The sequence below is a fragment of the Heterodontus francisci genome, chromosome 9, assembly GCF_036365525.1.
Source record: "Heterodontus francisci isolate sHetFra1 chromosome 9, sHetFra1.hap1, whole genome shotgun sequence".
Lineage (NCBI taxonomy): Eukaryota > Metazoa > Chordata > Chondrichthyes > Heterodontiformes > Heterodontidae > Heterodontus > Heterodontus francisci.
The window spans coordinates 108,030,808-108,054,757 of NC_090379.1; the positions used below are offsets into that span (position 1 = coordinate 108,030,808).

General features: G+C 42.4%; 1 protein-coding gene across 2 annotated transcripts in view; it reads left to right on the forward strand.

Moving 5' to 3' along the window:
• The window catches only part of rad51 (RAD51 recombinase), a 147,974-nt gene that overhangs the window by 112,224 nt on the left and 11,800 nt on the right, over positions 1-23,950 (forward strand). For both annotated transcript variants that reach the window (XM_068039648.1, XM_068039649.1), the window contains exons 7-9: positions 13,198-13,311; positions 17,829-17,958; positions 19,376-19,497. In XM_068039648.1, the coding sequence (XP_067895749.1) occupies positions 13,198-13,311; positions 17,829-17,958; positions 19,376-19,497 (366 nt within the window). The remainder of the gene's footprint in view (positions 1-13,197; positions 13,312-17,828; positions 17,959-19,375; positions 19,498-23,950) is intronic.

The following is a 23,950-nucleotide window of genomic DNA, read 5'->3' on the forward strand; positions in this document are numbered from 1 at the left end:
TTTTCTCAGAATATCCAAATGTTTGTTCGTGAGCAAGGATTAGAGTTTAATTAAATTATTTTCAGGGCTCACAGATCTCAATAGCACCTGTTATGACCGAGGCGGGAGGAGCGCACTGTCTTTCTCTAGATCCGCTTCTCCACAAGTCACAACAAATATTGAAATGTTTACCCAGTTTCCGAAAAGGCCAACTATCGTCTCTATTTTTATTTCAGAATAAAATCCACCAACCAGGTTTCTTTGATAAACAACAATTATTAATTTAGTATAAAACAAGATGCAAAGCTTTAACACACAGTTTGAAATATGACAGTGAATACATATATTCCCTCTAACTACCCAACACACACACACTACTTAAGGAAAAATAAAGATGCTTCGGCCAGAGTACTTAATAATTCTTGAAGAAAAGGGGTAAGATATGTTCTGATCCAGATAGCATACAATCTGGCATCTGAGTACATGTAGATGGGTCAGAAGCAGTTCGTTCAGGAGATGTTGAGAGGAAGTTTTCCAGAGGTTTCTCAGGAAAAATGCGGCATCAGGAGTTTTAACTATCACACAATGGATTTTGCAGGGTTTCGCCAAGGTGGAGAAAAGATGAGTTGGGTGTTTCTCTCTGAGCAAGCTTACCCCCAACTGACTCAGTCCATACCCCAACCAGAAAGTCAAAATCACCTGACCACCATAACCGAGACATGTGGCTTCTCTATAAACATTTCCAATAGCCAGCAAGGCTTCTGCTGTTTATTTAGCTGAAGACATGTGACTTCCAGTAGCCATTGTTTTTAAACAAGAGTCTTCCAGTGACCCTTTTTTACAAAAAAAAGTCCACCATCTATGGAATCACGTCGGTCTTCCAATGAATCCATCTCCACAATTCTAAAATACGAGTCCTCACAAAAATATAAAAAAATGGAAGTAATTTCATAACCCCATAATCCTTGGATGAATGAAACGGGAGTGAAATGCCAATTCATTACAAAGTTTGGAGAAAAAACAGAAGATGAAAAAATATTAAAACACGTTTACATACTCGTCCTCATTCACTCTTTACCTGTAACTAATACAGTTCTGCTTTGTACCCTCTTTATACTCCGATATCTCAAAGCAAAGTTAAATTCTAGACAAAGCATCAGCAATTACATTATTTTTTCCCCACAATATGGATAATCTTTAAGCAATGGGGCTGCAATAATGAACTCCATCGAAATAGTCTGGCATTCTGGTTTTTGAATTTTTCCACAAAGGCTAGGAGGTTATGATCAGTGTATACCAGTGACTCTGTAGTTGTGGCAGACTGCTACGACCAGGTGAGAAAGGTGTCTAGGGGTCTCTTTCAGCCGTCACTTGATCTTATAACAGGGTTTAATTTTTTTAAATGCACTGTGTTTTGAGCTCCCCCTTGGTGAATTTTTGTTCACCGCTTTCCAATTGTAAGGCAAAGAAATGAGCACAAACAGGCTTCCTTAGGTTTACTGAAGAAAAGTAAAATTTATTTAAACTTAAACTCTAATTCGGTTAACGCCTACGGATATGCGAGCACCCCATGCTAGCATGCTTATGCGATAGGCATGTGCAAACAGACAGGAAAGAGCAGAAGAAAAATAAAACAGAGAAGTTTGTTACTGTGCTTCGAGCTCACTGTAGTCCTTTTGTAGGTAGTCTTGCTTTTCGTTGGGGCCTAGTATTCTTCTGAAACCTTGTTCACTGTAGGAGACTTTTCTCTCTTGGGGTTCATGTGTCTTCAGTTCCGTGTGAAAGAGCTGGGAGCAGGCAGGAGAGAGGTCTTTTCAGTCCAGGAGCAAACAGCTTTGAGTTCATATTCTCTGTGGCAAATTCAAATTAAAAAAAAAAAAACCCAACAGCCAGTTAGTCATGTGACTAAACTAGTCTGACCACGTCTGTTTGTGAACTCGGCCATCTTAGCAGTTAGCCTGGAATGCTAGCCTCTCAACCTTCAACGTCTGGTAGTCACAGTTAGGAACACTGACTACCACTTTGTTCATTGTGGATTAAATTGGAGCAGGGAGTGGTCCCTTAGTCCTTTCCAAGCACTGTCTGTTACTATGCAAATGTCTTTCCAGCCAGTGGCTTGGCAACCTCTTGTAATAGGCCATCATCTTCTCAACAACAATTTTAAAATGTAATGTCCTTGTGGTGAAATAGCTATGCCCCATTCTTGACATGTGAGGGCCTGCATGACACACACATACACTTCAAAATCTTTAAGAGCTAGTAGTAAGCCCAAGGTTTCTTTTTCCACTGTTGAATATCTCTTTTGATTTAGCTTTCTGGAAAAGAGTATCCCACTGGCCTTTCTATGCCCGATTCATCGTCTTGTAACAGGACTGCACCGACCCCCAGGTCACTGGCATCACTTGCTCCCTTGAAGGGTTTAGTGAAACTTGGGGCAGCCAACTCTGGTTCATTGATCAAAATAGCTTTCAGCCTTTCAAAAGATGATTGGCACACTCCTGACCACACTATCATGTCTTTATTAGTAGCAAATCCATCATTGGAGCAGCTATAGTACTATAATTTGGTACAAACTTGCAGTAGAAACCACACATTCCCAAAAGCCTCATGATTTCTCGTTTAGTTTTGGGTAGGGAACTCCATCAATGCTTGTACTTTCACTGTTCTTAGCAATACTTGTCCTTGCCCTACTGTAATTCCCGAGATAGGTTCTCCATGCCTTTGCAAATTCACTTTTGGCAGAGTTTACCACCAAATCAGCTGACTGTAATTTTCTAAATCGAGCATTTAGTTGTCCCAACTAGTCCATCGAAGTGTCACTTTATAACCAGTACATCATCAAGGTAAACCACACAGTTAGGAACACTGACTACCACTTTGTTCATTTGTCTCTGGAAAGTCGCTGGGGCATTTTTATAGCCCGAATGACATCACTCGGCATTGGAAAAGACTGTCTGGTGTGACAAAGGCTGATATTTCTTTAGCTCCGGGTGTTAAAGGAACTTGCCAGTATCCCTCTAACAAATCTATTTTAGTAAGAAACGTGGCACTGTCAACTCTGTCAATACAGTCTTCCAAGCGAGGAATTGGGTAGGAGTCTGCCTTTGTTACTGCATTAACCTTTCTGTAGTCTTTGCAAAATCTAGTTAAACCGTCAGGTTTAGACAATAACACAACTGGGGAACTCCAGCTACTTTGACTGGGTTCAGTTAGCTGTTTTTTTTCAACATGTATTGGATTTCTCCTTTCACTTGGGCCTGTTTCTCTGGACTTGAGCGATAAGGCTGCTGTTTTATAGGAGATGATTCTCCTATATCCACATCATGTATGGTTAAGGTTGTACATCCTGGCTTGTCCCTACAAACTCCTTTAAATGCTGTTAGCCTTGTTGGGTGTTCTCGTTCTGCATCTAAATATGAAAGCATAGTGTCTAATCTCCCTATCAATTCAGTATTATCTAACCGGATGGTAAGAGGTTCAATTTAGAATTATCCAGGGCTCCTTCTGCCTCATCCTCACTGTCCTTACCACCTGACATACCTGTTCTTGCTTATCTACCTCCCGGTGGTGTTTCAATATATTGATATAACGCAGCCGATTCTTTTTCTGGCGATCTGGGGTGTCAATCAAATAATTTACTTTACCAATCCTTTTGGCTACTTTATATGGTCCATTGAACCGTGCTTTCAGCGGTTCACCCTGTAAAGGCAGTAGTACTAACACCTAATCCCTGGTTGAAATGCTCGGGTCTTGACATGCTTGTCTGCTCATTTCTTCATGATTGTTTGGGAAGCTTTCAGGTGTTCCTGAGCGACTTTACAGGCTCTTGTGAGCCATTCCTGGAACACAGTAATCTAACATGGAAGATTTATCCCTCTGTTCTAAAAACTTTTGTTGATTAGTTTTAGAAGACCTCTTAACTCATGTCCATAAACTAATTCAAAAGGACTAAAACTGGTAGACTCATTAGGTGAATTCCGAGTAGCAAACAAAAGAAATTCCAACCCTTTATCCCAATCATGGGGATATTCATGATAGTATGCCCTGATCATCATTTTTGTGGGTCTGTTGGGTACCGCTCTAAAGCCCCTTGTGTCTGTGGGTGGTATGCTGAAATCTTTAACTGTTATTTATACCCAATTTACTCATAACTTGCTGAAAAATTTTAGACATAAAATTGGAACCTTGATCCAACTGGATCTCAATCGGTAATCCATATCCAGTGAAGAACTGAGTCAACTTTCCTACCACTGCTGTAGCAGAAATTGTTCTCAAGGGAATGGCATCTGGGAACTGAGTAGCCATATCCATGATGGTGAGTATATATTGGTGTCTCGCTTTTGTTTTTGGTAAAGGTCCCACACAGTCGACCAACACCCAACTAAAAGGTTCCCTAAAAACTCTTATGGGAATGAGAGGTGCTGGTTTTATGGCAGGTTGCGGTTTTCCCACAATCTGGCTCATATGGCACGTTTACAAAACTGCATTATGTCTTCATAAAGACCTGGCTAGTAAAAATGTCGTCTTATATGTGATTGGGTCTTCCGGATCCCCACATGTCTTGCTATTGGAATTTTACGGGTTATCCTTAATATTTCCCGGCAGTACCACTATCTGGTGAACAACCATCCATTCTTCATCCGAAAGTCTGCGAGGAGGTCTCCACTTCATCAGAATCCCATTTTCAATATTGTTGCCTTCTGTAACTCCCTTTGCCTCAGCTTCAGTTAGAGCCACTTGTGCCACTTTACTTAACTGGATTGGCTTGCTGAGCCGTGATCAGAAAAGACTTATTGAACATTTCCTTTGGATCATCCAAATCTCCAAAGAAAGTTTCAGATATTCGGCTATCTGTCTGGTGCCAACTTGACATCTGACAATGGAACTTGTTTAGCCATTGCTAGGGTAACTATGCGTAAAGGAAAAATTTCTGGAACCTTTTCCTGCAACACCTATTCCTGCTGGGGGACTTTAATGCCAGGGTTGGGGGCGACCATGACTCATGGCCCTCCTACCTTGGGCGCAATGGCATTGGAAGGATGAATGAGAATAGACAGAGACTGCTTGAGTTGTGTACCTATCATAACCTCTGCATCACCAACTCGTTCTTTCACACTAAACCCTGTCACCAGGTTTCTTGGAGGCACCCAAGATCACGTCGTTGGCACCAGCTGGACCTCATCGTCACAAGGCAAGCCTCCTTAAACAGCGTTCAAATCACATGCAGCTTCCACAATAGGGACTGCGACACCGACCACTCCCTGGTGTGCCGCAAGGTTAGCCTCAAACCAAAGAAGCTGCATCACTCCAAGCAGAAGGGCCGCCCGCGCATCAACACTAGCAGAATTTCTCATCCACAGCAGTTACGTAAGTTTCTAAATTCACTTGAAAAAGCCCTCCAAAACACTCCCACAGGGGATGCAGGGAACAAGTGGGCCCACATCAAAAACGCCATCTATGACTCAGCAATGACCACCTATGGCAATCGTGTGAAGCAGAATGCAGACCGGTTTCAATCTCACTCTGAAGAGCTGGAACCTGTCATAGCCGCTAAGCGCATTGCACTGCTGAACTACAAGAAAGCCCCCAGCAATTTAACGTCCGTAGCACTTAAAGTTGCCAGAAGCGCTGCACAAAGAACAGCCAGGCGCTGCGCAAATGACTACTGGCAACACCTATGCAGTCATATTCAGCTGGCCTCTGACACAGGAAATATCAGAGGAATGTATGATGGCATCAAGAGAGCTTTTGGGCCAACCATCAAGAAGATTGCCCCCCTCAAATCTAAATCAGGGAACACAATCACTGACCAACGCAAGCAAATGGACCGCTGTGTGGAACACTACCTCGAACTGTACTCCAGGGAGAACGTTGCCACTGAGACTGCCCTCAATGCAGCCCTGTCTCTGCCAGTCATGGATGAGCTGGACGTACAGCCAACAAAATCGGAACTCAGTGATGCCATTGATTCTCTAGCCAGCGAAAAAGCCCCTGGGAAGGACGGCATTACCCCTGAAATCATCAAGAGTGCCAAGCCTGCTATACTTACAGCACTGCACAAACTGCTTTGCCTGTGCTGGGACGAGGGAGCAGTACCTCAGGACATGCGCGATGCCAATATCATCACCCTCTATAAGAACAAGGGTGACCGCAGTGACTGCAACAACTACCGTGGAATCTCCCTGCTCAGCATAGTGGGGAAAGTCTTCGCTCGTGTCGCTTTAAACAGGCTCCGGAAGCTGGCTGAGCGTGTCTATCCTGAGGCACTGTGTGGCTTTCGAGCAAAGAGATCCACAATTGACATGCTGTTCTCCCTTCGTCAGCTACAGGAGAAATGCCGTGAACAACAGATGCCCCTCTACGTTGCTTTCATTGATCTCACCAAAGCCTTTGACCTCGTCAGCAGATGTGGTCTCTTCAGACTACTAGAAAAGATTGGATGCCCACCAAAGCTACTAAGTATCATCACCTCATTCCATGACAATATGAAAGGCACAATTCAGCATAGCGGCGCCTCATCAGACCCCTTTCCAATCCTGAGTTGCGTGAAACAGGGCTGTGTTCTCGCACCTACACTGTTTGGGGTCGTCTTCTCCCTGCTGCTGTCACATGCATTCAAGTCTTCAGAAGAAGGAATTTTCCTCCACACAAGATCAGATGGCAGGTTGTTCCAACCTGCCCGTCTAAAAGCGAAGACCAAAGTACGGAAAGTCCTCATCAGGGAACTCTTCTTTGCTGACGATGCTGCATTAACATCTCACACTGAAGAGTGTCTGCAGAGACTCATCGACAGGTTTGCGGCTGCCTGCAATGAATCTGGCCTAACCATCTGCCTCAAGAAAACGAACATCATGGGACAGGACGTCAGAAATGCCCCATCCATCAGTATCGGCGACCACACTCTGGAAATGGTTCAAGAGTTCACCTACCTAGGCTCAACTGTCACCAGTAACCTGTCTCTCGATGCAGAATTAAACAAGCGCATGGGAAAGGCTTCCTCTGCTATGTCCAGACTGGCCAAGAGCGTGGGAAAATGGCGTACGGACACAGAACACAAAAGTCCGAGTGTATGAAGCCTGTGTCCTCAGTACCTTGCTCTACGGCAGTGAGGCCTGGACAATGTACGTCAGCCAAGAGCGACGTCTCAGTTCATTCCATCTTCGCTGCCTCTGGAGAATACTTGGCATCAGGTGGCAGGACCGTATCTCCAACACAGAAGTCCTCGAGGCGGCCAACATCCCCAGCAGCATATACATCCTACTAAGCCAGCGGCGCCTGAGGTGGCTTGGCCATGTGAGCCGCATGGAAGATGGCAGGATCCCCAAGGACACATTGTACAGTGAGCTCGTCACTGGTACCAGACCCACCGGCCGCCCATGTGTCCACTTTAAAGTCGTCTGCAAACGCGACATGAAGTCCTGTGACATTGGTCACAAGTTGTGGGAGTCAGTTGCCAGCGATTGCCAGAGCTGGTGAGCAACCATAAAGGCGGGGCTAAAGCGTGGCGAGTCGAAGAGACTTAGCAGTTGGCAGGAAAAAAGACAGAACCGCAAGAAGAGAGCCAACTGTGTAACAGCCCCGACAACCAATTTTATCTGCAGCACCTGTGGTAGAGTCTGTCACTCTAGAATTGGCCTTTATAGCCACTCCAGGCGCTGCTTCACAAACCACTGATTGCCTCTAAGCACTTACCCATTGTCTCTCGAGACAAGGAGGCCAAAGAAGGCTCTGTCTCTGACCACATTTGGTCTTTCCATGATTACTGGAGAAGCTACTACCTTCGGTCCGCCCACATCATTCTCCAGGAGTAGGGCAACTCTGTCTACTACGGACAACTCTTACGGTTACCTTTCCAGACATTAGGTCACGCTTAGGTGCACCTGATAGAAAGATACGGGTATATAATCCCGATACCATTCACTGAAATAAAAGCAAAATACTGCAGATGCTGGAAATCTGAAATAAAAGCAAAATATTGCAGATGCTGGAAATCTGAAATAAAAGCAAAGTGCTGGAAATACTCAGCAGGTCAGGCAGCATCTGTGGAGAGAGGAGTTAACGTTTCAGGTCTGTGACCTTTCATCAGAACTGGCAAAGGTTAGAAAAGAATTAGGTTTTAAGCAAATGAAGACTTACTTAAAACCTACTTTTTTTCCTAATCTTTGCCAGTTCTGATGAAACATCACATCTGAAACCTCAGGTATCTTGTTCACCTCCTCCTCACTCACAGCGGTTTTTGTGTTTGGCCTTACAGCTGCAGTCAGAGCCATAAGCTTGATCTGTCATACTCTCGGTCAGGGCCCCTTTCTCTGCATTGGCCATGTTTTAACCCTGCTTCTTTCTCCACAGATGCTGCCTGACCTGCTGACCATTCACTAAACCTTGGCATTCAGTGTGCTCTCTGGTGGAAAAGTTATTCCTTTTCCCAGCAAAGGAGTTTGGGTGGCTCCTATATCCCTAAGTATGACTATAGGTTTACCTGCCTTAGTTGAGGGATAAGGAGTTACTTTTTCTTTTGAGAAGAATTCCCTATAACTCGCAGGTATCTTGTTCTCCTCCTCACTCACAATGTTTTTTGTGTTTGGCCTTAGAGCTGCAGTCAGAGCTGTAGCTTGATCTGTCATACTCTCGGTCAGGGACCCTTTCTCTTCATTGGCCTAGTGTACCCCTATAAGTCCCATGGGTTTACCCCGCAACTTTCAGCATTCTGCATGAAGGTGTCCCATCTTATGGCAATGGAAACACTTTGGCTTTTGAACCTCACTACCACCCTCAGCATCTTCCTTCTGACCTGAGGAGGAGAACCCGGGACATTCCCAGCTTTCCCCCCTTCTCCCTGGCTACTTGCCTTCCTTTCACCCTCCCATCTTCTGTCCTTGGGTTTGTGGGGGTGACGGACAAAGAGTTTATGCTTGTAAATAAGTTAGTAATCATCAGCGATCTCAGCTGCCTATCTGGCTGTTGAAACCTTCTGGTTCTCTACATGGTTCTTACTAATGGGAGTGAATTTTTAAATTCGTGCAGGAGAATTACTTCCCTCAGGACCTCATACGTGGCATCTACCTTTAGTGCCCGCATCCAACGATCAAAGTTAATTTGCTTTACCCTCTCAACTTCTGTATGAGTCTGCCCAGACTGTTTCTGGTGGTTCTAAAATTTCTGCCTATAAGCTTCAAGGACTAACTTATAAGCAGTGAGAATAGCCTTTTTTGCCATCTCCTAATCTGCAGAAGCCTCTTCAGAAAGCATGGCAAAGACTTCATGAGCTCTGCAATCAACCTTCTTTGCATAAGCAGTGTCTAGCTTTCATTTGGCCCCTTCATCTGTCTAGTTATCTTTTCAAAAGAAATGAAAAATACTTCTATGTCCCTTTCCTCAAACTTCGGGAGAGCTTGCACAAATTTAAATAGCTCTCCAGTGGCTCGAGTCAGTTCTTTCCTTACCAGAATTTTTGGCGAGGTCAAGGCCACCCTGTTTTTTTTTTTTTTAGTTCTAGCTTTTTAAATTCGAATACCCTTTCTTGCTCCCTTACTACTTTTTCTTTCCCTTTTTCTCTCTTGCTCCTCTTCTGTTTTGAAATTGTAGTTCAAGTTTTTTCATTTCTTCCTGTTCAAGCTGTTTATCATTTCCAATTCTCCTCCTTCAAGCTGCTTCATCTGCAACTGAATCTTAGCTAATTCAACTGAATTGTCATCTGGATTGCCTTTTCCTCCTTCCAATTTCAAATGGTGTGCTGTTACTTCAATTTTGTCTGTTTTCTTAGCTCCTGGTTTTAACTCTAACTCCAACTTTGCTGCCTATTCCTTTAGCCTAGCTTTCGTTAAGATTTGCAAATCACTCAGGGATACGTCCTCGTTCCCCAGAAAGGTCGTAGCAACTGACGAGGCCATTCCAGTAGTGTAAACGTTACTCTAATGCACAAGAAACCTGGTGTTTTCCTTTTCCTCTTTTCAATTATTATTACCCCACTTACAATTGCACATTATCGGCTTGAGTTATCCCACACACAGCCCTTAATTATATGTTACGACCAAGGCGGGAGGAGTGCCATGTCTTTCTCTAGATCCACTTCTCCACAGGTCGCAACATATATTTAAATGTTTACTCAGTTACTGATATGGCCAATTGTATACTCTATTTCCATTTCAGAATAAAATTCACCAACCAGGTTTCTTTAATAAACAAAATTATTAATTTACTATAAAACAAGACTTGGTCAATAAAGATGCAACGCTTTAACACACAGTTTGATATATGACTGTAAATATATATATTCCCTTCCAAGTAAACAAAACACACACATACACCCCCATTTAAAGTAAAATAAAGATGCTTTGGGCCAAAGTTTTTGTTAATTCTTCAAGAAAAGGGATAAGATATGTTATGTTCCAGATGGCATATAATCTGGCATCTGAGTACACGTGGATGGGTCACTGGGATCTTTTCAGAAACAGTTTGTTCAGGAGGTGTTGAGAGGAAGTCTTTCAGAAGCTCCTCAGGAAAAATGCGGTATCAGGAGTTTTAGCTATCACACACTGGATTTTGCAGGGTTTCTCAGAGGTGGAGTAAAGATGAGTTGGGTGCTTCTTTCTTAGCAGGCTTCCCCCCCCACCTGACTCAAAACAGTCCACACCCCAACCAGAAAGTCAAAACCTCCTGACCACCATAACCAAGACATGTGGCTTCTCTGTAAACATTTCCAATAGCCAGCAAGGCTTCTGCTGTTTACTTAGCTGAAGACATGTGACTTCCAGTAGGTGATGTTTTTAAACAGAATCCTTCCAGTGACCCCTTAAAAAAAAAAAAAAGTCCACCATCTATGGAATCACTTCAGTCCTCCAAAGAATCCATCTCCACAATTCTAAAACACGAGTCCTCACAAAAATATTACAGAATGGAAGCACTTTCATAACGCACCTTAGACTTCAGAATCCTGTTTCTGAACTAGTTTTGAATCCATCTTCCTTCTAGTGTTCTGATGAAGGGTCACTGACCTGAAACGTGAACTCTGCTTCTCTCTCCACAGATGCTGCCAGACCTGCTGAGTATTTCCAGCATTTCTTGTTTTGTCAGACCTTCATTTATCTTCTCTCCTTCCACATTCCCAGTCACTACAAGTCTGGTGTCTTTCTTTCATCCCTTTTACTACCTACCTACCCACCTACCTAGTCCGCTCATGATTCTGACTTTGCCAGTGAGGGAGAGCTGCGCCAGTGCCATTTTTAGCACGTGTAAAGCCAGATTGAACCTTGGCCTTCACCATCTTTGTGTATTTGTAGACCGACGATACTGTACAACAAATCTGTATATGGGGTTCTCCTGCACTTGAGAACACCAAGTAACTTGCAGATGTTGCAAGTGAGTTGTGTACGTCCCACTCCAGTATAAGAAGTTCCATATGCTTCACTAGTCCGTGGGTTTTGAATATGTTTGTCTGGGTTATGTTTATAATGTGGAGGGTGTTTAAATGCCTCTGATTTCTGTAGAGGATTTTGTCCTGTATCTTGAAAATTCCATTATTTAGGGTTGGAATTTGCAAGTGTACCAAGTATAATACCTCATAACAATAGTATGTTCTGGAACAAATTTTATTTTGTGGTTCCTTGACGTTTTATTTTATTTAGGGATACAGCACTGAAACAGGCCCTTCGGCCCACCTAGTCTGTGCCGACCATCAACCACCCATTTATACTAATCCTACATTAATCCCATTACCCTCTCACATCCCCACCTTCCCTCAATTCTCCTACCACCTACCTATACTAGGGGCAATTTATAATGGCCAATTTACCCATCAACCTGCAAGTCTTTGGCTGTGGGAGGAAACCCACGCGGTCACAGGGAGAACTTGCAAACTCCACACAGGCAGTACCCAGAATTGAACCCGGGTCGCTGGAGCTGTGAGGCTGCGGTGCTGACCACTGTGCCGCCCGTTGTCTAAATTTTGATATTCCTGATCTGGAACCAGACTTGTTGCTAATCTCTAGTAACAGGGAAACACTTAATGCCTCAATCACTTTGATGACCAGCTTTAAGTTTAAATACATTTGATGGTGCCGGTGAATCATGAAAACAATTTTAATAATTAGTCTTTATTAGTTCCAATCAATGCTTATAGATACTGAGAACAGTAGAAAAGCCATTGGGATCTACCAACCAAATAACTGGTGCAAATATTGTAAACTACTAATTTTTTTATTTCCAAAATATACTTTATTCATAAAAATCTGTAAAAATTACATTGCCAAACAGTTTCAAACAGCACCAAAAAATACTAACATTGCAAGGGAGATCAGTTTCCTTCAATACTGTCATGAGTTTCTTCACAACCCTTCCATTTCACAATTGTCATGCCAATTACAGTTTTACATTTACAGCAAATGAAAATATTAACGATACAGTTCGAAGGGTTTCCCATGGATCCAGCCCCTCAGTTCAGCTTGGTGGGGGGACCTTACACTGTGGTCTTTCCCCATTGAGCCTTTGCTGCGGCTGCCCCAAGCTTTAGTACGTCCCTCAGCACGTAGTCCTGGACCTTGGAATGTGCCAGTCTGCAACATTCGGTGGTGGACAACTCGTTGCGCTGGAAGACCAGCAAGTTTCGGGCAGACCAAAGGGCGTCTTTCACCGAATTGATAGTCCTCCAGCAGCAGTTGATGTTTGTCTTGGTGTGCGTCCCTGGGAACAGCCCGTAGAGCACAGACTCCTGTGTTGCAGAGCTGCTTGGGATGAACCTCGACAAAAACCACTGCATCTCTTTCCACACCTGCTTTGCGAAGACCCATTCCAGGAGGAGGTGGGCGACCGTCTCTTCCCCACCACAGCCACCGCGGGGGCATTGCGCGGAGGGGGCGAGACTTTGGGTGTGCATGAAGGATCTGACGGGGAGGGCCCTTCTCACCACCAGCCAAACTACGTCTTGGTGTTCCGCGGCAATCTAATGCCCTGCAAAATTCAACAAGTGATTTTGTAATGAAGATAAACTGAATCCAAAAATATAGTTTGCTAGTTTTGCTAATCACTTTAATGTGAGGTAGTTGGCAAAAACTTTATCACAGGAGGCTGTAAATCACACTTGCAGCCCATTTAAAAAAAAATTATGAAGGTGTGCCAGTTTGTAATATGCAAGTTTATCAATTTAGTGACTGCACATTTTGAGATTCTATTGCTCTTATATACTTATTGTGATCCTAAGCATCATTCCTTTACATCTTTCAGGTACAATCTTTCAGGAAGTGATGTACTTGACAATGTTGCATACGCTCGAGCATTCAACACTGATCACCAGACCCAGCTGTTATACCAAGCATCTGCCATGATGACAGAATCCAGGTACCAAATTGTTTAGTGAGCACTTTCAGGTAAACTGTTCAAAATCTCAGCTACTGCAGTAGCGTTCACTTCATTATTTACCATTTGTTTTTATGACCTAGCAGTAATCGTAACCTGTTAACTGTTGAAGTGGCTGTTGCTGAAGTTAAATCCATATGGAAGATCGCATTTTCTATCAGGGAAAGCATGGATTATTAAAATATTTAATGCATGGATCAGGCTTTCATTTAAATTTTATTTACACACAAATCTTGTTTGCGTATGCCTTTTTGATTCAAAGCCTTACTGCCCTCTTCACAGAAATAAGACCATGTAAATGACAGAGTATGCAAAATATGGTAGTTATGGGTGCAATATCGTGGGTATTATTGGGTTCTTCACCTTCTAAGGCTTGAATTTGAATCTAGTGCACATTGGTGAAGTGTAAGTCATCTCTAAATTGCTCATCTCTAAAACTGTAAATGTCCTATGTAAACCTTTCTTAACCCAGGCCCCAGTGACTCCATACCTACCATATAGCAATTTCCCTAATTTGGCACACAGTCAATAAAATGTCAGTCAGAAAACATAAAATAGCGAGCACAGGAAATGTCAATATTCACACAGTAGCAGATACTCTTTTGAGGTTGAATCAAGGTTCATTGATTACTTTGCATTAGGCTTGTGCTGATAAGTGGCAAGTAACTTTCGTGCCACACAAGTGCTAAGTGATGACCATCTCCAACAAGAGAGAAACCAACCACCTCCCCATGATGTTCAAAAGCATTACGTTTGCTGGAACTCCCACCATTGACATCCTTGGGGTTGACCATTGACCCGAAACTTAACTGGACCAGCCATCTAAATACTGTGGTAACAGGAACAGGTCAGAGGCTGGGTATTCTGCGACGAGTAATTCACCACCTGACTCCGAAAAGCCTTTCCACCATTTCCAAGGCACAAGTCAGGAGTGTGATGCCTGGATGAATGCAGCTGCAACAACACTCAAGAAGCTCAACGCCAGGACAAAGCAGCCCTCTTGATTGGCATCCTACTTACCATATTAAGCATTCACTGGTGCTTCACCATTGGTGCAATGTGGCTGCCATGTGTACTATCTATACGATGCACTGCAGAAACTTGCCAAGGCCACTTTGACAGCACCTTCCAAACCCGTGACCTGCAATACCTAGAAGAACAAAGGCAGCAGACGCATGGGAACACCACCACCATGTTCCCCACCAAAGTCACACACCATCCTGCCTTGAAACTATATCGCCGTTTGTTCATTGTTGCTAGGTCAAAATCCCGCCCTAACAACACAGTGGGTAAATCTACATTACAGGGACTGCAGTAGTTCAAGAAGGCAGCTCACCACCACGAGGGCAATTAAGTGTGGACAATAAATTCTGGCCTTGCCAGTGGTGCCCACGTCCACACGAGTTAATAGAAATAAACTATTCTGTGGCCTATCTGGCTTGAAGTATTTGAAATTGAAAATGGGTGCCAAGGCAAAAATGTTTTACTCACCAATGCTGGATTGTTCATGAAAAGGTATTCCCTTCCTCTTCTGTCCCCACACCTCCCTGAAAGCAAGAGTCTTGAAACTTCTTAATGGATTGGTCATTGAGTGAGTAAACGGAAAATTGCTTTGTACCTTGGAACTGTTTTCAGTCCGGCCTAACAGGAGCGTTAATTTTTTTTTTAACATACCTTCGTGGGATGTGGGCATCGCTGGCTAGGCCAGCATTTATTGCCCATCCCTAATTGCCCTTGAGAAGGTGGTGGTGAACCTCTGCAACCCATATAGTGCAGATTCACCCACAGTGCTGTTAGGAAGGGAGTTCCAAGATTTTTACCCCGCGACTGTAGGAACGGCGATATAGTTCCAAGTCAGGATGGTGTGTGGTTTGGTGGGGAACTTAGTGGTGGTGTTCCCATACATCTGCTTCCCTTGCCCTACTAGGTGGTAGAAGTCGAGGGTTTGGAAGGTGCTGTCAAAGGAGCCTTGGTGAGTTGCTGCAGTGCATCTTGTAGATGGTACACACTGTTGTCACAGTGCGTCGGTGGTGAAGGGAGTGAATGCTGAAAGTGTTGAATGGGGTTCTAATCAAGCGGGCTGCTTTGTCCTTTGTATAAAAACAGTGGGTTGTATTGGAACAATTACATTGCATGTCAAGAGGAAGGGAAACTTGATTTGTAGCTAGTAACCCTGCTTGTGAACCTCTGACTCTTTTGGAGAAGTTGACTGACAGCAGTATTATATCGTATTATATTCAAAGTTCAGCTATAATGTCCTCAGACTGAACAGAGAACTCCCAAAAGTAATCTTCTGTCCATCTCCCCTTTTAATTATTTGCTTATTATGGTGAGTGCCATTTGTGCTGTGCAGTAGAACACATTTCCATCTTGGGCTAACCAGGTCAAGTATCGCGCAGCCAATTGCAGCGTAAAGAACTGAAATAACAGAGGAAAGCTTAGTTGGGGATCTTGGTGTTGGTGATTCATTGCTTTCTGTGCCTAGACAATATTGTCATGCTAGGCCCCCACCTGCCAAGAATGAGGCACATTAATTTAGTCATGAACATTGATTTTAATCTGTTACTGGAGTGAAGAAAGGACTTGTTAAACAGATCAGCTGTGGCTGCAAAAGACATTTGCATATTACCAGACATTTGCATATTACCAGACAGCGTTCGGAAGAACAAAGCAGCCATTCCCTGACACATTTAACCCACAATGGGATCATCAGACGTTGAAGGTGGGGGAGCTCGCATTCCAGGTTGACTGCTAAGATGGCCGAATACACAAACTGACATGGTCAAACCAGCTAGTCACATGACTAATCTGCTGGGCAACCTGAGTTTTTTGAATTTGTACAAAGTTTGGGGAAAAAAAAAGCAGAATGCTCCTGGACTGAGGAGATCTCTCCTGGCTGGCTTGCCACAGCCTCTCCTGTCTGCCTGCTCCCATCTCTTTCTCACAAGCCTCTAGATCTACTGAAGGCATTTGAACCCCAAGAGAGAAAAGTCTCCTACAGCGAACAAGGTTTAAGAATAATATTGGAGCCCCAACGAAAAGCAAGATCTATCTACAATCAAGGACTCTACAGTGAGCTCGAAGAACCACAACAAAAACTCTTCATATATTGCTTCAAACTTTTCCACTTTATTTTTCTTCTCTTTTCTGTCTCTATTTGCATGTGTGCATGGGCGCGTTGTATATCTGTAGGCATTAACCGAATTAGAGTTTAAGTTTAATAAATTTCAACTTTTCTTCTTTACACCTAAGAAAGTTTATAATTGGAAAGCGGTGAGCAAGGATTCACCAAGGGGGAGCTAAAAACACTGTTTAAAATTAAACCCTGTTACAGTTGGAGCAGATGAAGGCTGAGAGGGACCCCTAGACACCTTTGTCACTGATCGTAACAATATGTTAAAGCAATTAAAGCTGATCACATTTCAGGTGTGCAACGAGAGGCGTAGAATACAAGTCTTCATTTAAAATAAAATCTCATTTGGACTACTGTGCGTAGTTCTGGTCAGTATGTTTCAAAAACACATTTTTGGAGAGGGAGCGGAGAAAAACTATAAAACTGATCCTGTCTAAAGGAGATGTGCTATGAAGAAAGAGACAGAATTAGGGTAAATTGGATATATACTTGAAAAAGAAAAAATTGCAGTGCTATGGGGAAAGAGCAGGGAAGTGGGATTAATTTGATATCTTGGGGAGGTGGTGGCATACTGGTATTGTCACTGGACTAGTAACCCAGAGACCCAGGTATTCCTCTGGGGACATTGGTTCGAATCCCACCACAGCAGAAGGTGGAATTTGAATTCAATTAATAAATCTGGAATTTAAAGCTAGACTAATGGCCATGAAACCATTGTTGATTGTTGTAAAAACCCATCTGGTTCATTAATGTCCTTTAGGGAAGGAAATCTGCTGTCCTTACCTGGTCTGGCCTACATGTGACTCCAGATCCAAAGCAATGTGGTTGACTCTTAAATGCCCTCGAAATAGCCAAGCAAGCCACTCGGTTCAAGGGCAATTAGGGATGGGCAATAAATGCTGGCCTGGCCTGCGACGCCCACATTCCATGAAAGAATTTTTAAAAATCTCTTTCATAGAAACAACGCAAGCGCGATGGGCTGAATGGTTTTATGAAATTTTAGATCTGTAGTCTAGAAAAAAGGCATTCAAGGTGGTTTTTGGGGTGGGGATGGCACCCATTGCAATCTATACAATATTAAATGGTGTAGTCAAGGCAGATCCAGAAAATTACCCTGCTCTGAGGGAGAGGAATAGGATCAGGAGACAAAATTTCAAATTAACAAAATGTAAGCTTTTTTACTCAAAGGGTGATCAATACAGTGTAGTGGAGGCATAAATCAGTGCATTCAGAATGCAACTGGATGAAAGAATGCTATGGATGAATTTTGATGGGGCAAATAGCTTTTCTTTGACTATTTCTGTCCTTATACTGTCAAGAATTCTGCATTGGTTGATGAATGGAATTTTTAAAATCCACATTGTAGATATGCATTGTTAATTGTGGACAGCGCAACAGCCTTGTACAGGACTGACTACTCTGGGAGAGGTGAACTATCGGCTAGGCAAATGCATCTTGCACGGTTTCTACGAATGTTGTTGCGACTGGCAGATGAGGTAAGATTTTCTACTCAAATTTGTATTAACATTTTTGGCTCAAATTTTGAATTCCGAGATATTTGTGTACCAAGGTTGGCTGGGATTAAGTCAGGAAATGATGGGAAAGGAAAAATGCGGAATAATGTTTTGAGTTGGGAATCACTTGTCCATCTTGTTAACATTCTGTGTGATTATCAAGCCTTGTAGGGGACAACTTGTGAGTGCTAGAAATTCTGAATAAGTGGAATCCAAATGACTGATAAATTGAAAACATTTCAGTCTGCAAAATGTTTACTCTATGCAATATTATTTCTGAATTTTCTTTGTTTCTAGACCAGAATAATCATAAGCAAATACAGCACAGCAGAGGCTATTTGATTCAAGTAATCCGACTGCCCTATGGTCTCCCTTTACCCTTGTATACTCCAATGTTTGAAATATTTCTCCGCTTTCATGTGATATAATCTCTGCCTCACAAATCACTGTGGCAAAATATTCCATCCTCCAACAATTATGCATAAGAACATTTGCTCTTAACCTTTGCTTACTCTGATAGTTGACCTTAATCACTGAGTTCCTGGCCAAATGAAATAGTCTTGCTCTTGTTAATCCATCAAAACTCAATTTTAAATCTTTTTTTATTGAAATGAAGGACAATTGCTTGGGTATACTAAAGGGTTTTGACTGGTAAATTGCAAGACTGAAGTTGTGAATTTGTATTGAAAGCAGAATATGTTGCAAGTGCTCAGCAGATCAGGCAGCATCTGAGAGAGAGAGAGTTAAAGTTTCAGGTCGATGACCTTTCAGAACTGGTTTTGGCTGTTCTGACATTCTCCACAGATGCTGCCTGACCTGCTGAGTTATTCCAGCATTTTCTGCTTCTATTTCAGATTTCCAGCATCTGCTGCATTTGACTTTTGTATTATTAATTTAAATAGTTAATTCAAAACCAAAGACGTTTAACAGCTTTGAACATGTGCTTTTAACCATAGGGTTTTGCAATACAGCTTCATATTACATGCTGTGAAGATAATTTTTTTATATAAGTTTGGCACTGCACTGAGAACGCTAAAAAGTGTTTTTTTACTGAAAATTCAATAGCCCTGTTTTCCTGCACTTCAGGTTACGTGCTTACTGTCAGCAAGTCAGTTATGCAATGTGTTTGTGGTGTCTGAATCAATTGTCACTCTAATGGTTTTTACTGTCTTAAATACTGATCTGTGTCACGGGGTTCTGTAATTCTGTGTTATTAGCTCTGCTGGCAAACAGTTTGTTTATTTTGGCTTTCTGAAATGTTCATAACTCCATTGTGCATAAATTTAGTGCGTACAAAAAGGACATGGAAACTAAAAAAGAATTGTGATTTCTGTGACTTGTATTGATATTGGAGTGGTGTGTATCACATCTTAACATCTTGCACTTATTTTTCTTTTAGTTTGGGGTAGCTGTGGTAATAACTAACCAGGTTGTGGCGCAGGTCGATGGGGCAGCAATGTTTGCAGCTGATCCAAAAAAACCAATTGGTGGAAACATCATTGCTCATGCATCAACAACGAGGTAAGATGAGTTAAAAGGTGAAAATCACAGATTAAAAAATTCCTTTTCCTTTAAGTGTATGCTGGGTTTATGGACAGACTGATGTGTTTACGTGGAGTTGACAGGATAGTTGGCTGTTTGCCTGTAATAAAGAGTTTAAAAATAAAGTTTCACCAGTTTCTAGATGGTAGAGTTAGCTATCTGATTTAAAGTTTGCCTTGCACTGATTGTAATTGGAATGCAATATAGAAAGTCCAAGTGGTGTGAAACTGTCACCTTAAAGTTGTACTTCCAACGATTAATTCCAATTATTTGACAATTGTTCACAAATCTCCTCCAACTGTTTCCATTCAACAAATTTTTTTCTCTGAGGGTCATGAGTCTTTGGAATTCTCTTCCTCAAAAGACAGTGAAAGCAGAGTCTTTGAATATTTTTAAGGTAGTGGCAGATAGATTCTTGATGAGCAAGTGGGTGGAAGGTTATCGGGGGTAGGTGGAAATGTGGAGTAATCAGTTCAGCCATTAATTTATTGAATGGCGGAGAAGGCTCGAAGGGCCGAGTGGCCTACTCCTCCTCATTCGTATGCTTGTATACACCTGGAAGCATTGACTCACTTGTTGGGATATGGTTCTATTGATGTTAGTCACACTCTGATACTGCTTCAAAGTGGCCATTCTTCATGCTGAAGGCTGAGTCATTGAATATATTCAAGGCTGAGATATAAATTTTTTTGAACTATAGGGGAGCCAAGGGTTATGGGGAACAGACGGGAGGAAGGTGGAGTTGAAGCAAAGATCAGATCAGCCATGATCTTATTAAATGGCGGAGTAGACTCGAGGGGCCGTATGGCTTACTCCTATTTCTTGTATTCATGTGCGAGTCTTGGCGGTGAATATGGGCAAACTATTCGCAAGGGGAGAACACTTGATCAGTTGCTTGATAAACTTTTAATATCAAACTTTTTAAAATCTTTGAAAACTTTGATATTTTGAATTGAATTGCATTGCAACAGCTGCAAACTCGAAGGGCCGAGAAAGAAAAACCTAAATATGAAAGAAAATAGGACAATGACACAGTGTATATGATAGCAATATTGAAACAATAATTTGAAGTACAGATTCATTACAGTCAAACAGCTGAGGCGACATTATGCCAATGAACAGTAAGATACAAATTAATAAGAATAATAAGGAAAAGTAGAAATTGAATGTTTTGATGAGCACTAATGTGAGGAGGCCTTTTGAGGTCTGATATAGACAAAGGTGGCTGCATTCCTAGACAGCATGTTCGAATTGACACCATAAAAATGTTTTAGATTTTATGTGCTGTGATGCACCAGTCTAATCAGGGGAACCAGTATTTGGGGCAGACAAGTGGTTATCATTATCTGTGGAAAGATATGCTAAAGGGAGAACAAGCAGGTGCAGCTAGGTTATGCTTTGGGCTCCTTGTCCTCCCCTCCCTCCCTCCCTCATGCAATGATATTTGGGATAGAAGGATATGGGCCATTCTCAGGATTACTAAGTCTAATCCCTGGAGAAGATCCAAAGATCATCTAAGCATGAACTTGCACATAAAGGAGGGGCAGAGTTTTGCACAACAACTCATAAAGGGAAATTGTACGCGTTACGACCAGGTGAGAAAGGTGTCTAGGGGGTCTCTTTCAGCTTTCACCTGGCCTTACTTAACAGGATTTAATTTTAAACACTGTTTTGAGCTCTCCTTGGTGAATCTTTGTTCAATACTTTCCAATTATAAGGCAAAGAAATGAGCAGAAACAGGCTTTCTTGGGTTTAAAGAAGAAAAGTGAAATTTATTAAAACTTAAACTCTAATTTGGTTAAAGTCTACGGATACACTCCATGCCCCACGCTAGCGTGCATACGTGATATGTACATGCAAATAGAGACAGAAAAGAGCAGAAGAAAAATAAAGTGAAAAAATTTGAGGCAATCTCTGAAGGGGGTTTGTAACTGTCCTTCGGGCTCGCTGTAGTCCTGGCTTGCAGGTAGATCGGTAGATCTTGCTTTTCATTGGGACCTGGTATTCTTCTTAAACCTTGTTCACTAGGAGACTTTTCTTTCTCAGGGTTCATATGTTTTCAATGGATTCCGAAGCTGGTGAGAGGTGGGAGCAGACAGAAGAAAGGTCTTTTCAGTCCAGGAGCAAACAGCTTCCTGAGTTCAAATTTTCTGTGACCAATTTAAAACACTCAGTTCAAAACTCTGCAATAGCCAGTTAGTCATGTGACTAAACTGGTCTGACCACGTGTTATCTGTATTGGGGGAGCAGGGACTGGTTTCTTTGTTCCAACACTCTCTGCTAGTATGCAAAAAAAAAAAGGGCTTGGCAACCCCTTGTAATAGGCCTTCTTTTCTTCCCAGTAACAATTTTACAATTTAATGTCCATGCGGCGAAATATATGTGCCTCATTCTTGCCTGCATGACATACGTGACTAAATTTAGCCTGAGATAGCAGAATGGGATGCATAATTCTATAGGATTCACCTTTCGTAATTGCCGCTTCCATGCCAAGCACAATAGCACCAACACCGGTCTCCAGAGTATTTGGAAGGCAACAGTGTGCTCTTAACCAAGCTGATTAAATCTCCCATTTTGTAATTTATGAGAATTACATAAGTAGACTTGAGGGATAATGCACAGGGTTGCAGGCACTTGTTATCTATGATGAATTTGACCTGCATTGTCATGACCAGACTAAGGAACACATTTAGAAGATAGGTGTAGTAGTGAGCTCGTGCAACTTTCCTGCAAATGCATATAAATTACTTTGTTAACAGTTACGTCAAAATTTATTTTCAAAACAAACGAGGTATACTAGGATTCGTATGACTCACTAGTGCTGTTATCTGTTGGTTGCAAAGAAAATTATTCAATTTATTCTTGGAACCACCTAAGAAATGGTATAGTGAATCACATTGTTTAAAACCTATGCCACTTATGTGATGTTTTGGAAATGCTTACTGTCCACCTTTTTGAGAAACCTAGCATGTAATTAATTGTACATGCCAATGTCCTGTACTGCATTAAGCATGTCTCAGTTTTATGACTTGTTTCCTCTTCCGTTCCCTATCTTGTGCAGCTCATGCTGCTATGAATGTAACTGAAGCGCACACACACTCATGATTTTTAAATGTTTTCCACAGCCAATAAACTAGAAGAACTGTAACTAATGCATTTCATCAAAGCGCCATTTTAGTGCTCGTGTTCACATTTTGTTGCAGAAGTTTGTTTGAATTGTCTTGCACATCCATACCATTAAATTTCCACCTAGTTGTTTTGATCTCTCTCTTGAAGCACCATGTAGTCGCCCCATTTAAGCAGTTTGATCTGTAATCAAGCTGTAATCAATGCCAGTCTGAAACCAACCGCTAGAACATACATACACCCAATTAACTATGGTTGAGCCGTCCTGTTTTCTGCAGTGAAGTACCTTTACCCAAAGTTTCCCAGTGAAAATGTCGCTGAGATTGAAAAAACAGTGTGTGGAGAACTGTGGACAAGAATCAACCTCCTACTTGGGACAGTACTGGTGATTTGAAACTGCTCTGCAACACCTGTTTTAAATGTCTCATTTTAATAATTGGAGTGGAATCCAAATAAGGATCTTGTGACATGTAGTTTATGCTGTTTATCAGGGTTACCCCTTCAACCTCCCTCTTGCCTCTCCATTTCCAAGTCCTTGATCTTGGTGAGGTTATCTTATTTAGCATCCATTACCCCATAACACCTCTGCTGTTGATGTACTAAATTGCTCACTTGTACCAAATCAGCCACCATCTTCCCCCACAGACATCATCACCTGGCGCAGGGTCAGTTTTCATAGGCGTAACAATAACACGCAGCCCTTCCGTTCCATTCCTTCTCCTTGACCCCATCCACGCCGACGGCCGGCGTGGGAAACAAGGTTGTAGATAGAGTCACAACTTCCTCCAGATAAAGATCAGGAAGACTGCATACATTGTTTTTGTCACCTGCAACAGTGTCGGCTGAAGGCCTAGCACTTCACTGCAGAAAATCTGAAGGTTCAATCATAGTTTCCTTACGACTGATGTCACTCCCCTCTTGGCTTCCATCAAATTGAGCCAGACTACATTAAACTTTGGACATCTGTTCAACCTTGACCTGAGTTTCATACCCCGTATCCAGTCCACTAACAAGACAGCTTATTTCCACCTCTGCAAAATTGCCTGCTTCCACTCATCAAGACTCATCCGCCATTAGATGCTCACCTACAAGGACGTAAGAACTAGGAGCAGGAGTAGGCAATTCAGCCCCTCTAGCCTGCTCCTCCATTCAATACGATCATGGTCAGCCATGATCATAATGAATGGCGGAACAGGCTCGTAGGGCTGAATGGCCTACTCCTGCTCCTATTTTCTATGTTTCTATGGCTGATCTCATCTGTACCTCAATTCCACTTTCCTGCCCGTTCTCCATAACCCTTCAACCC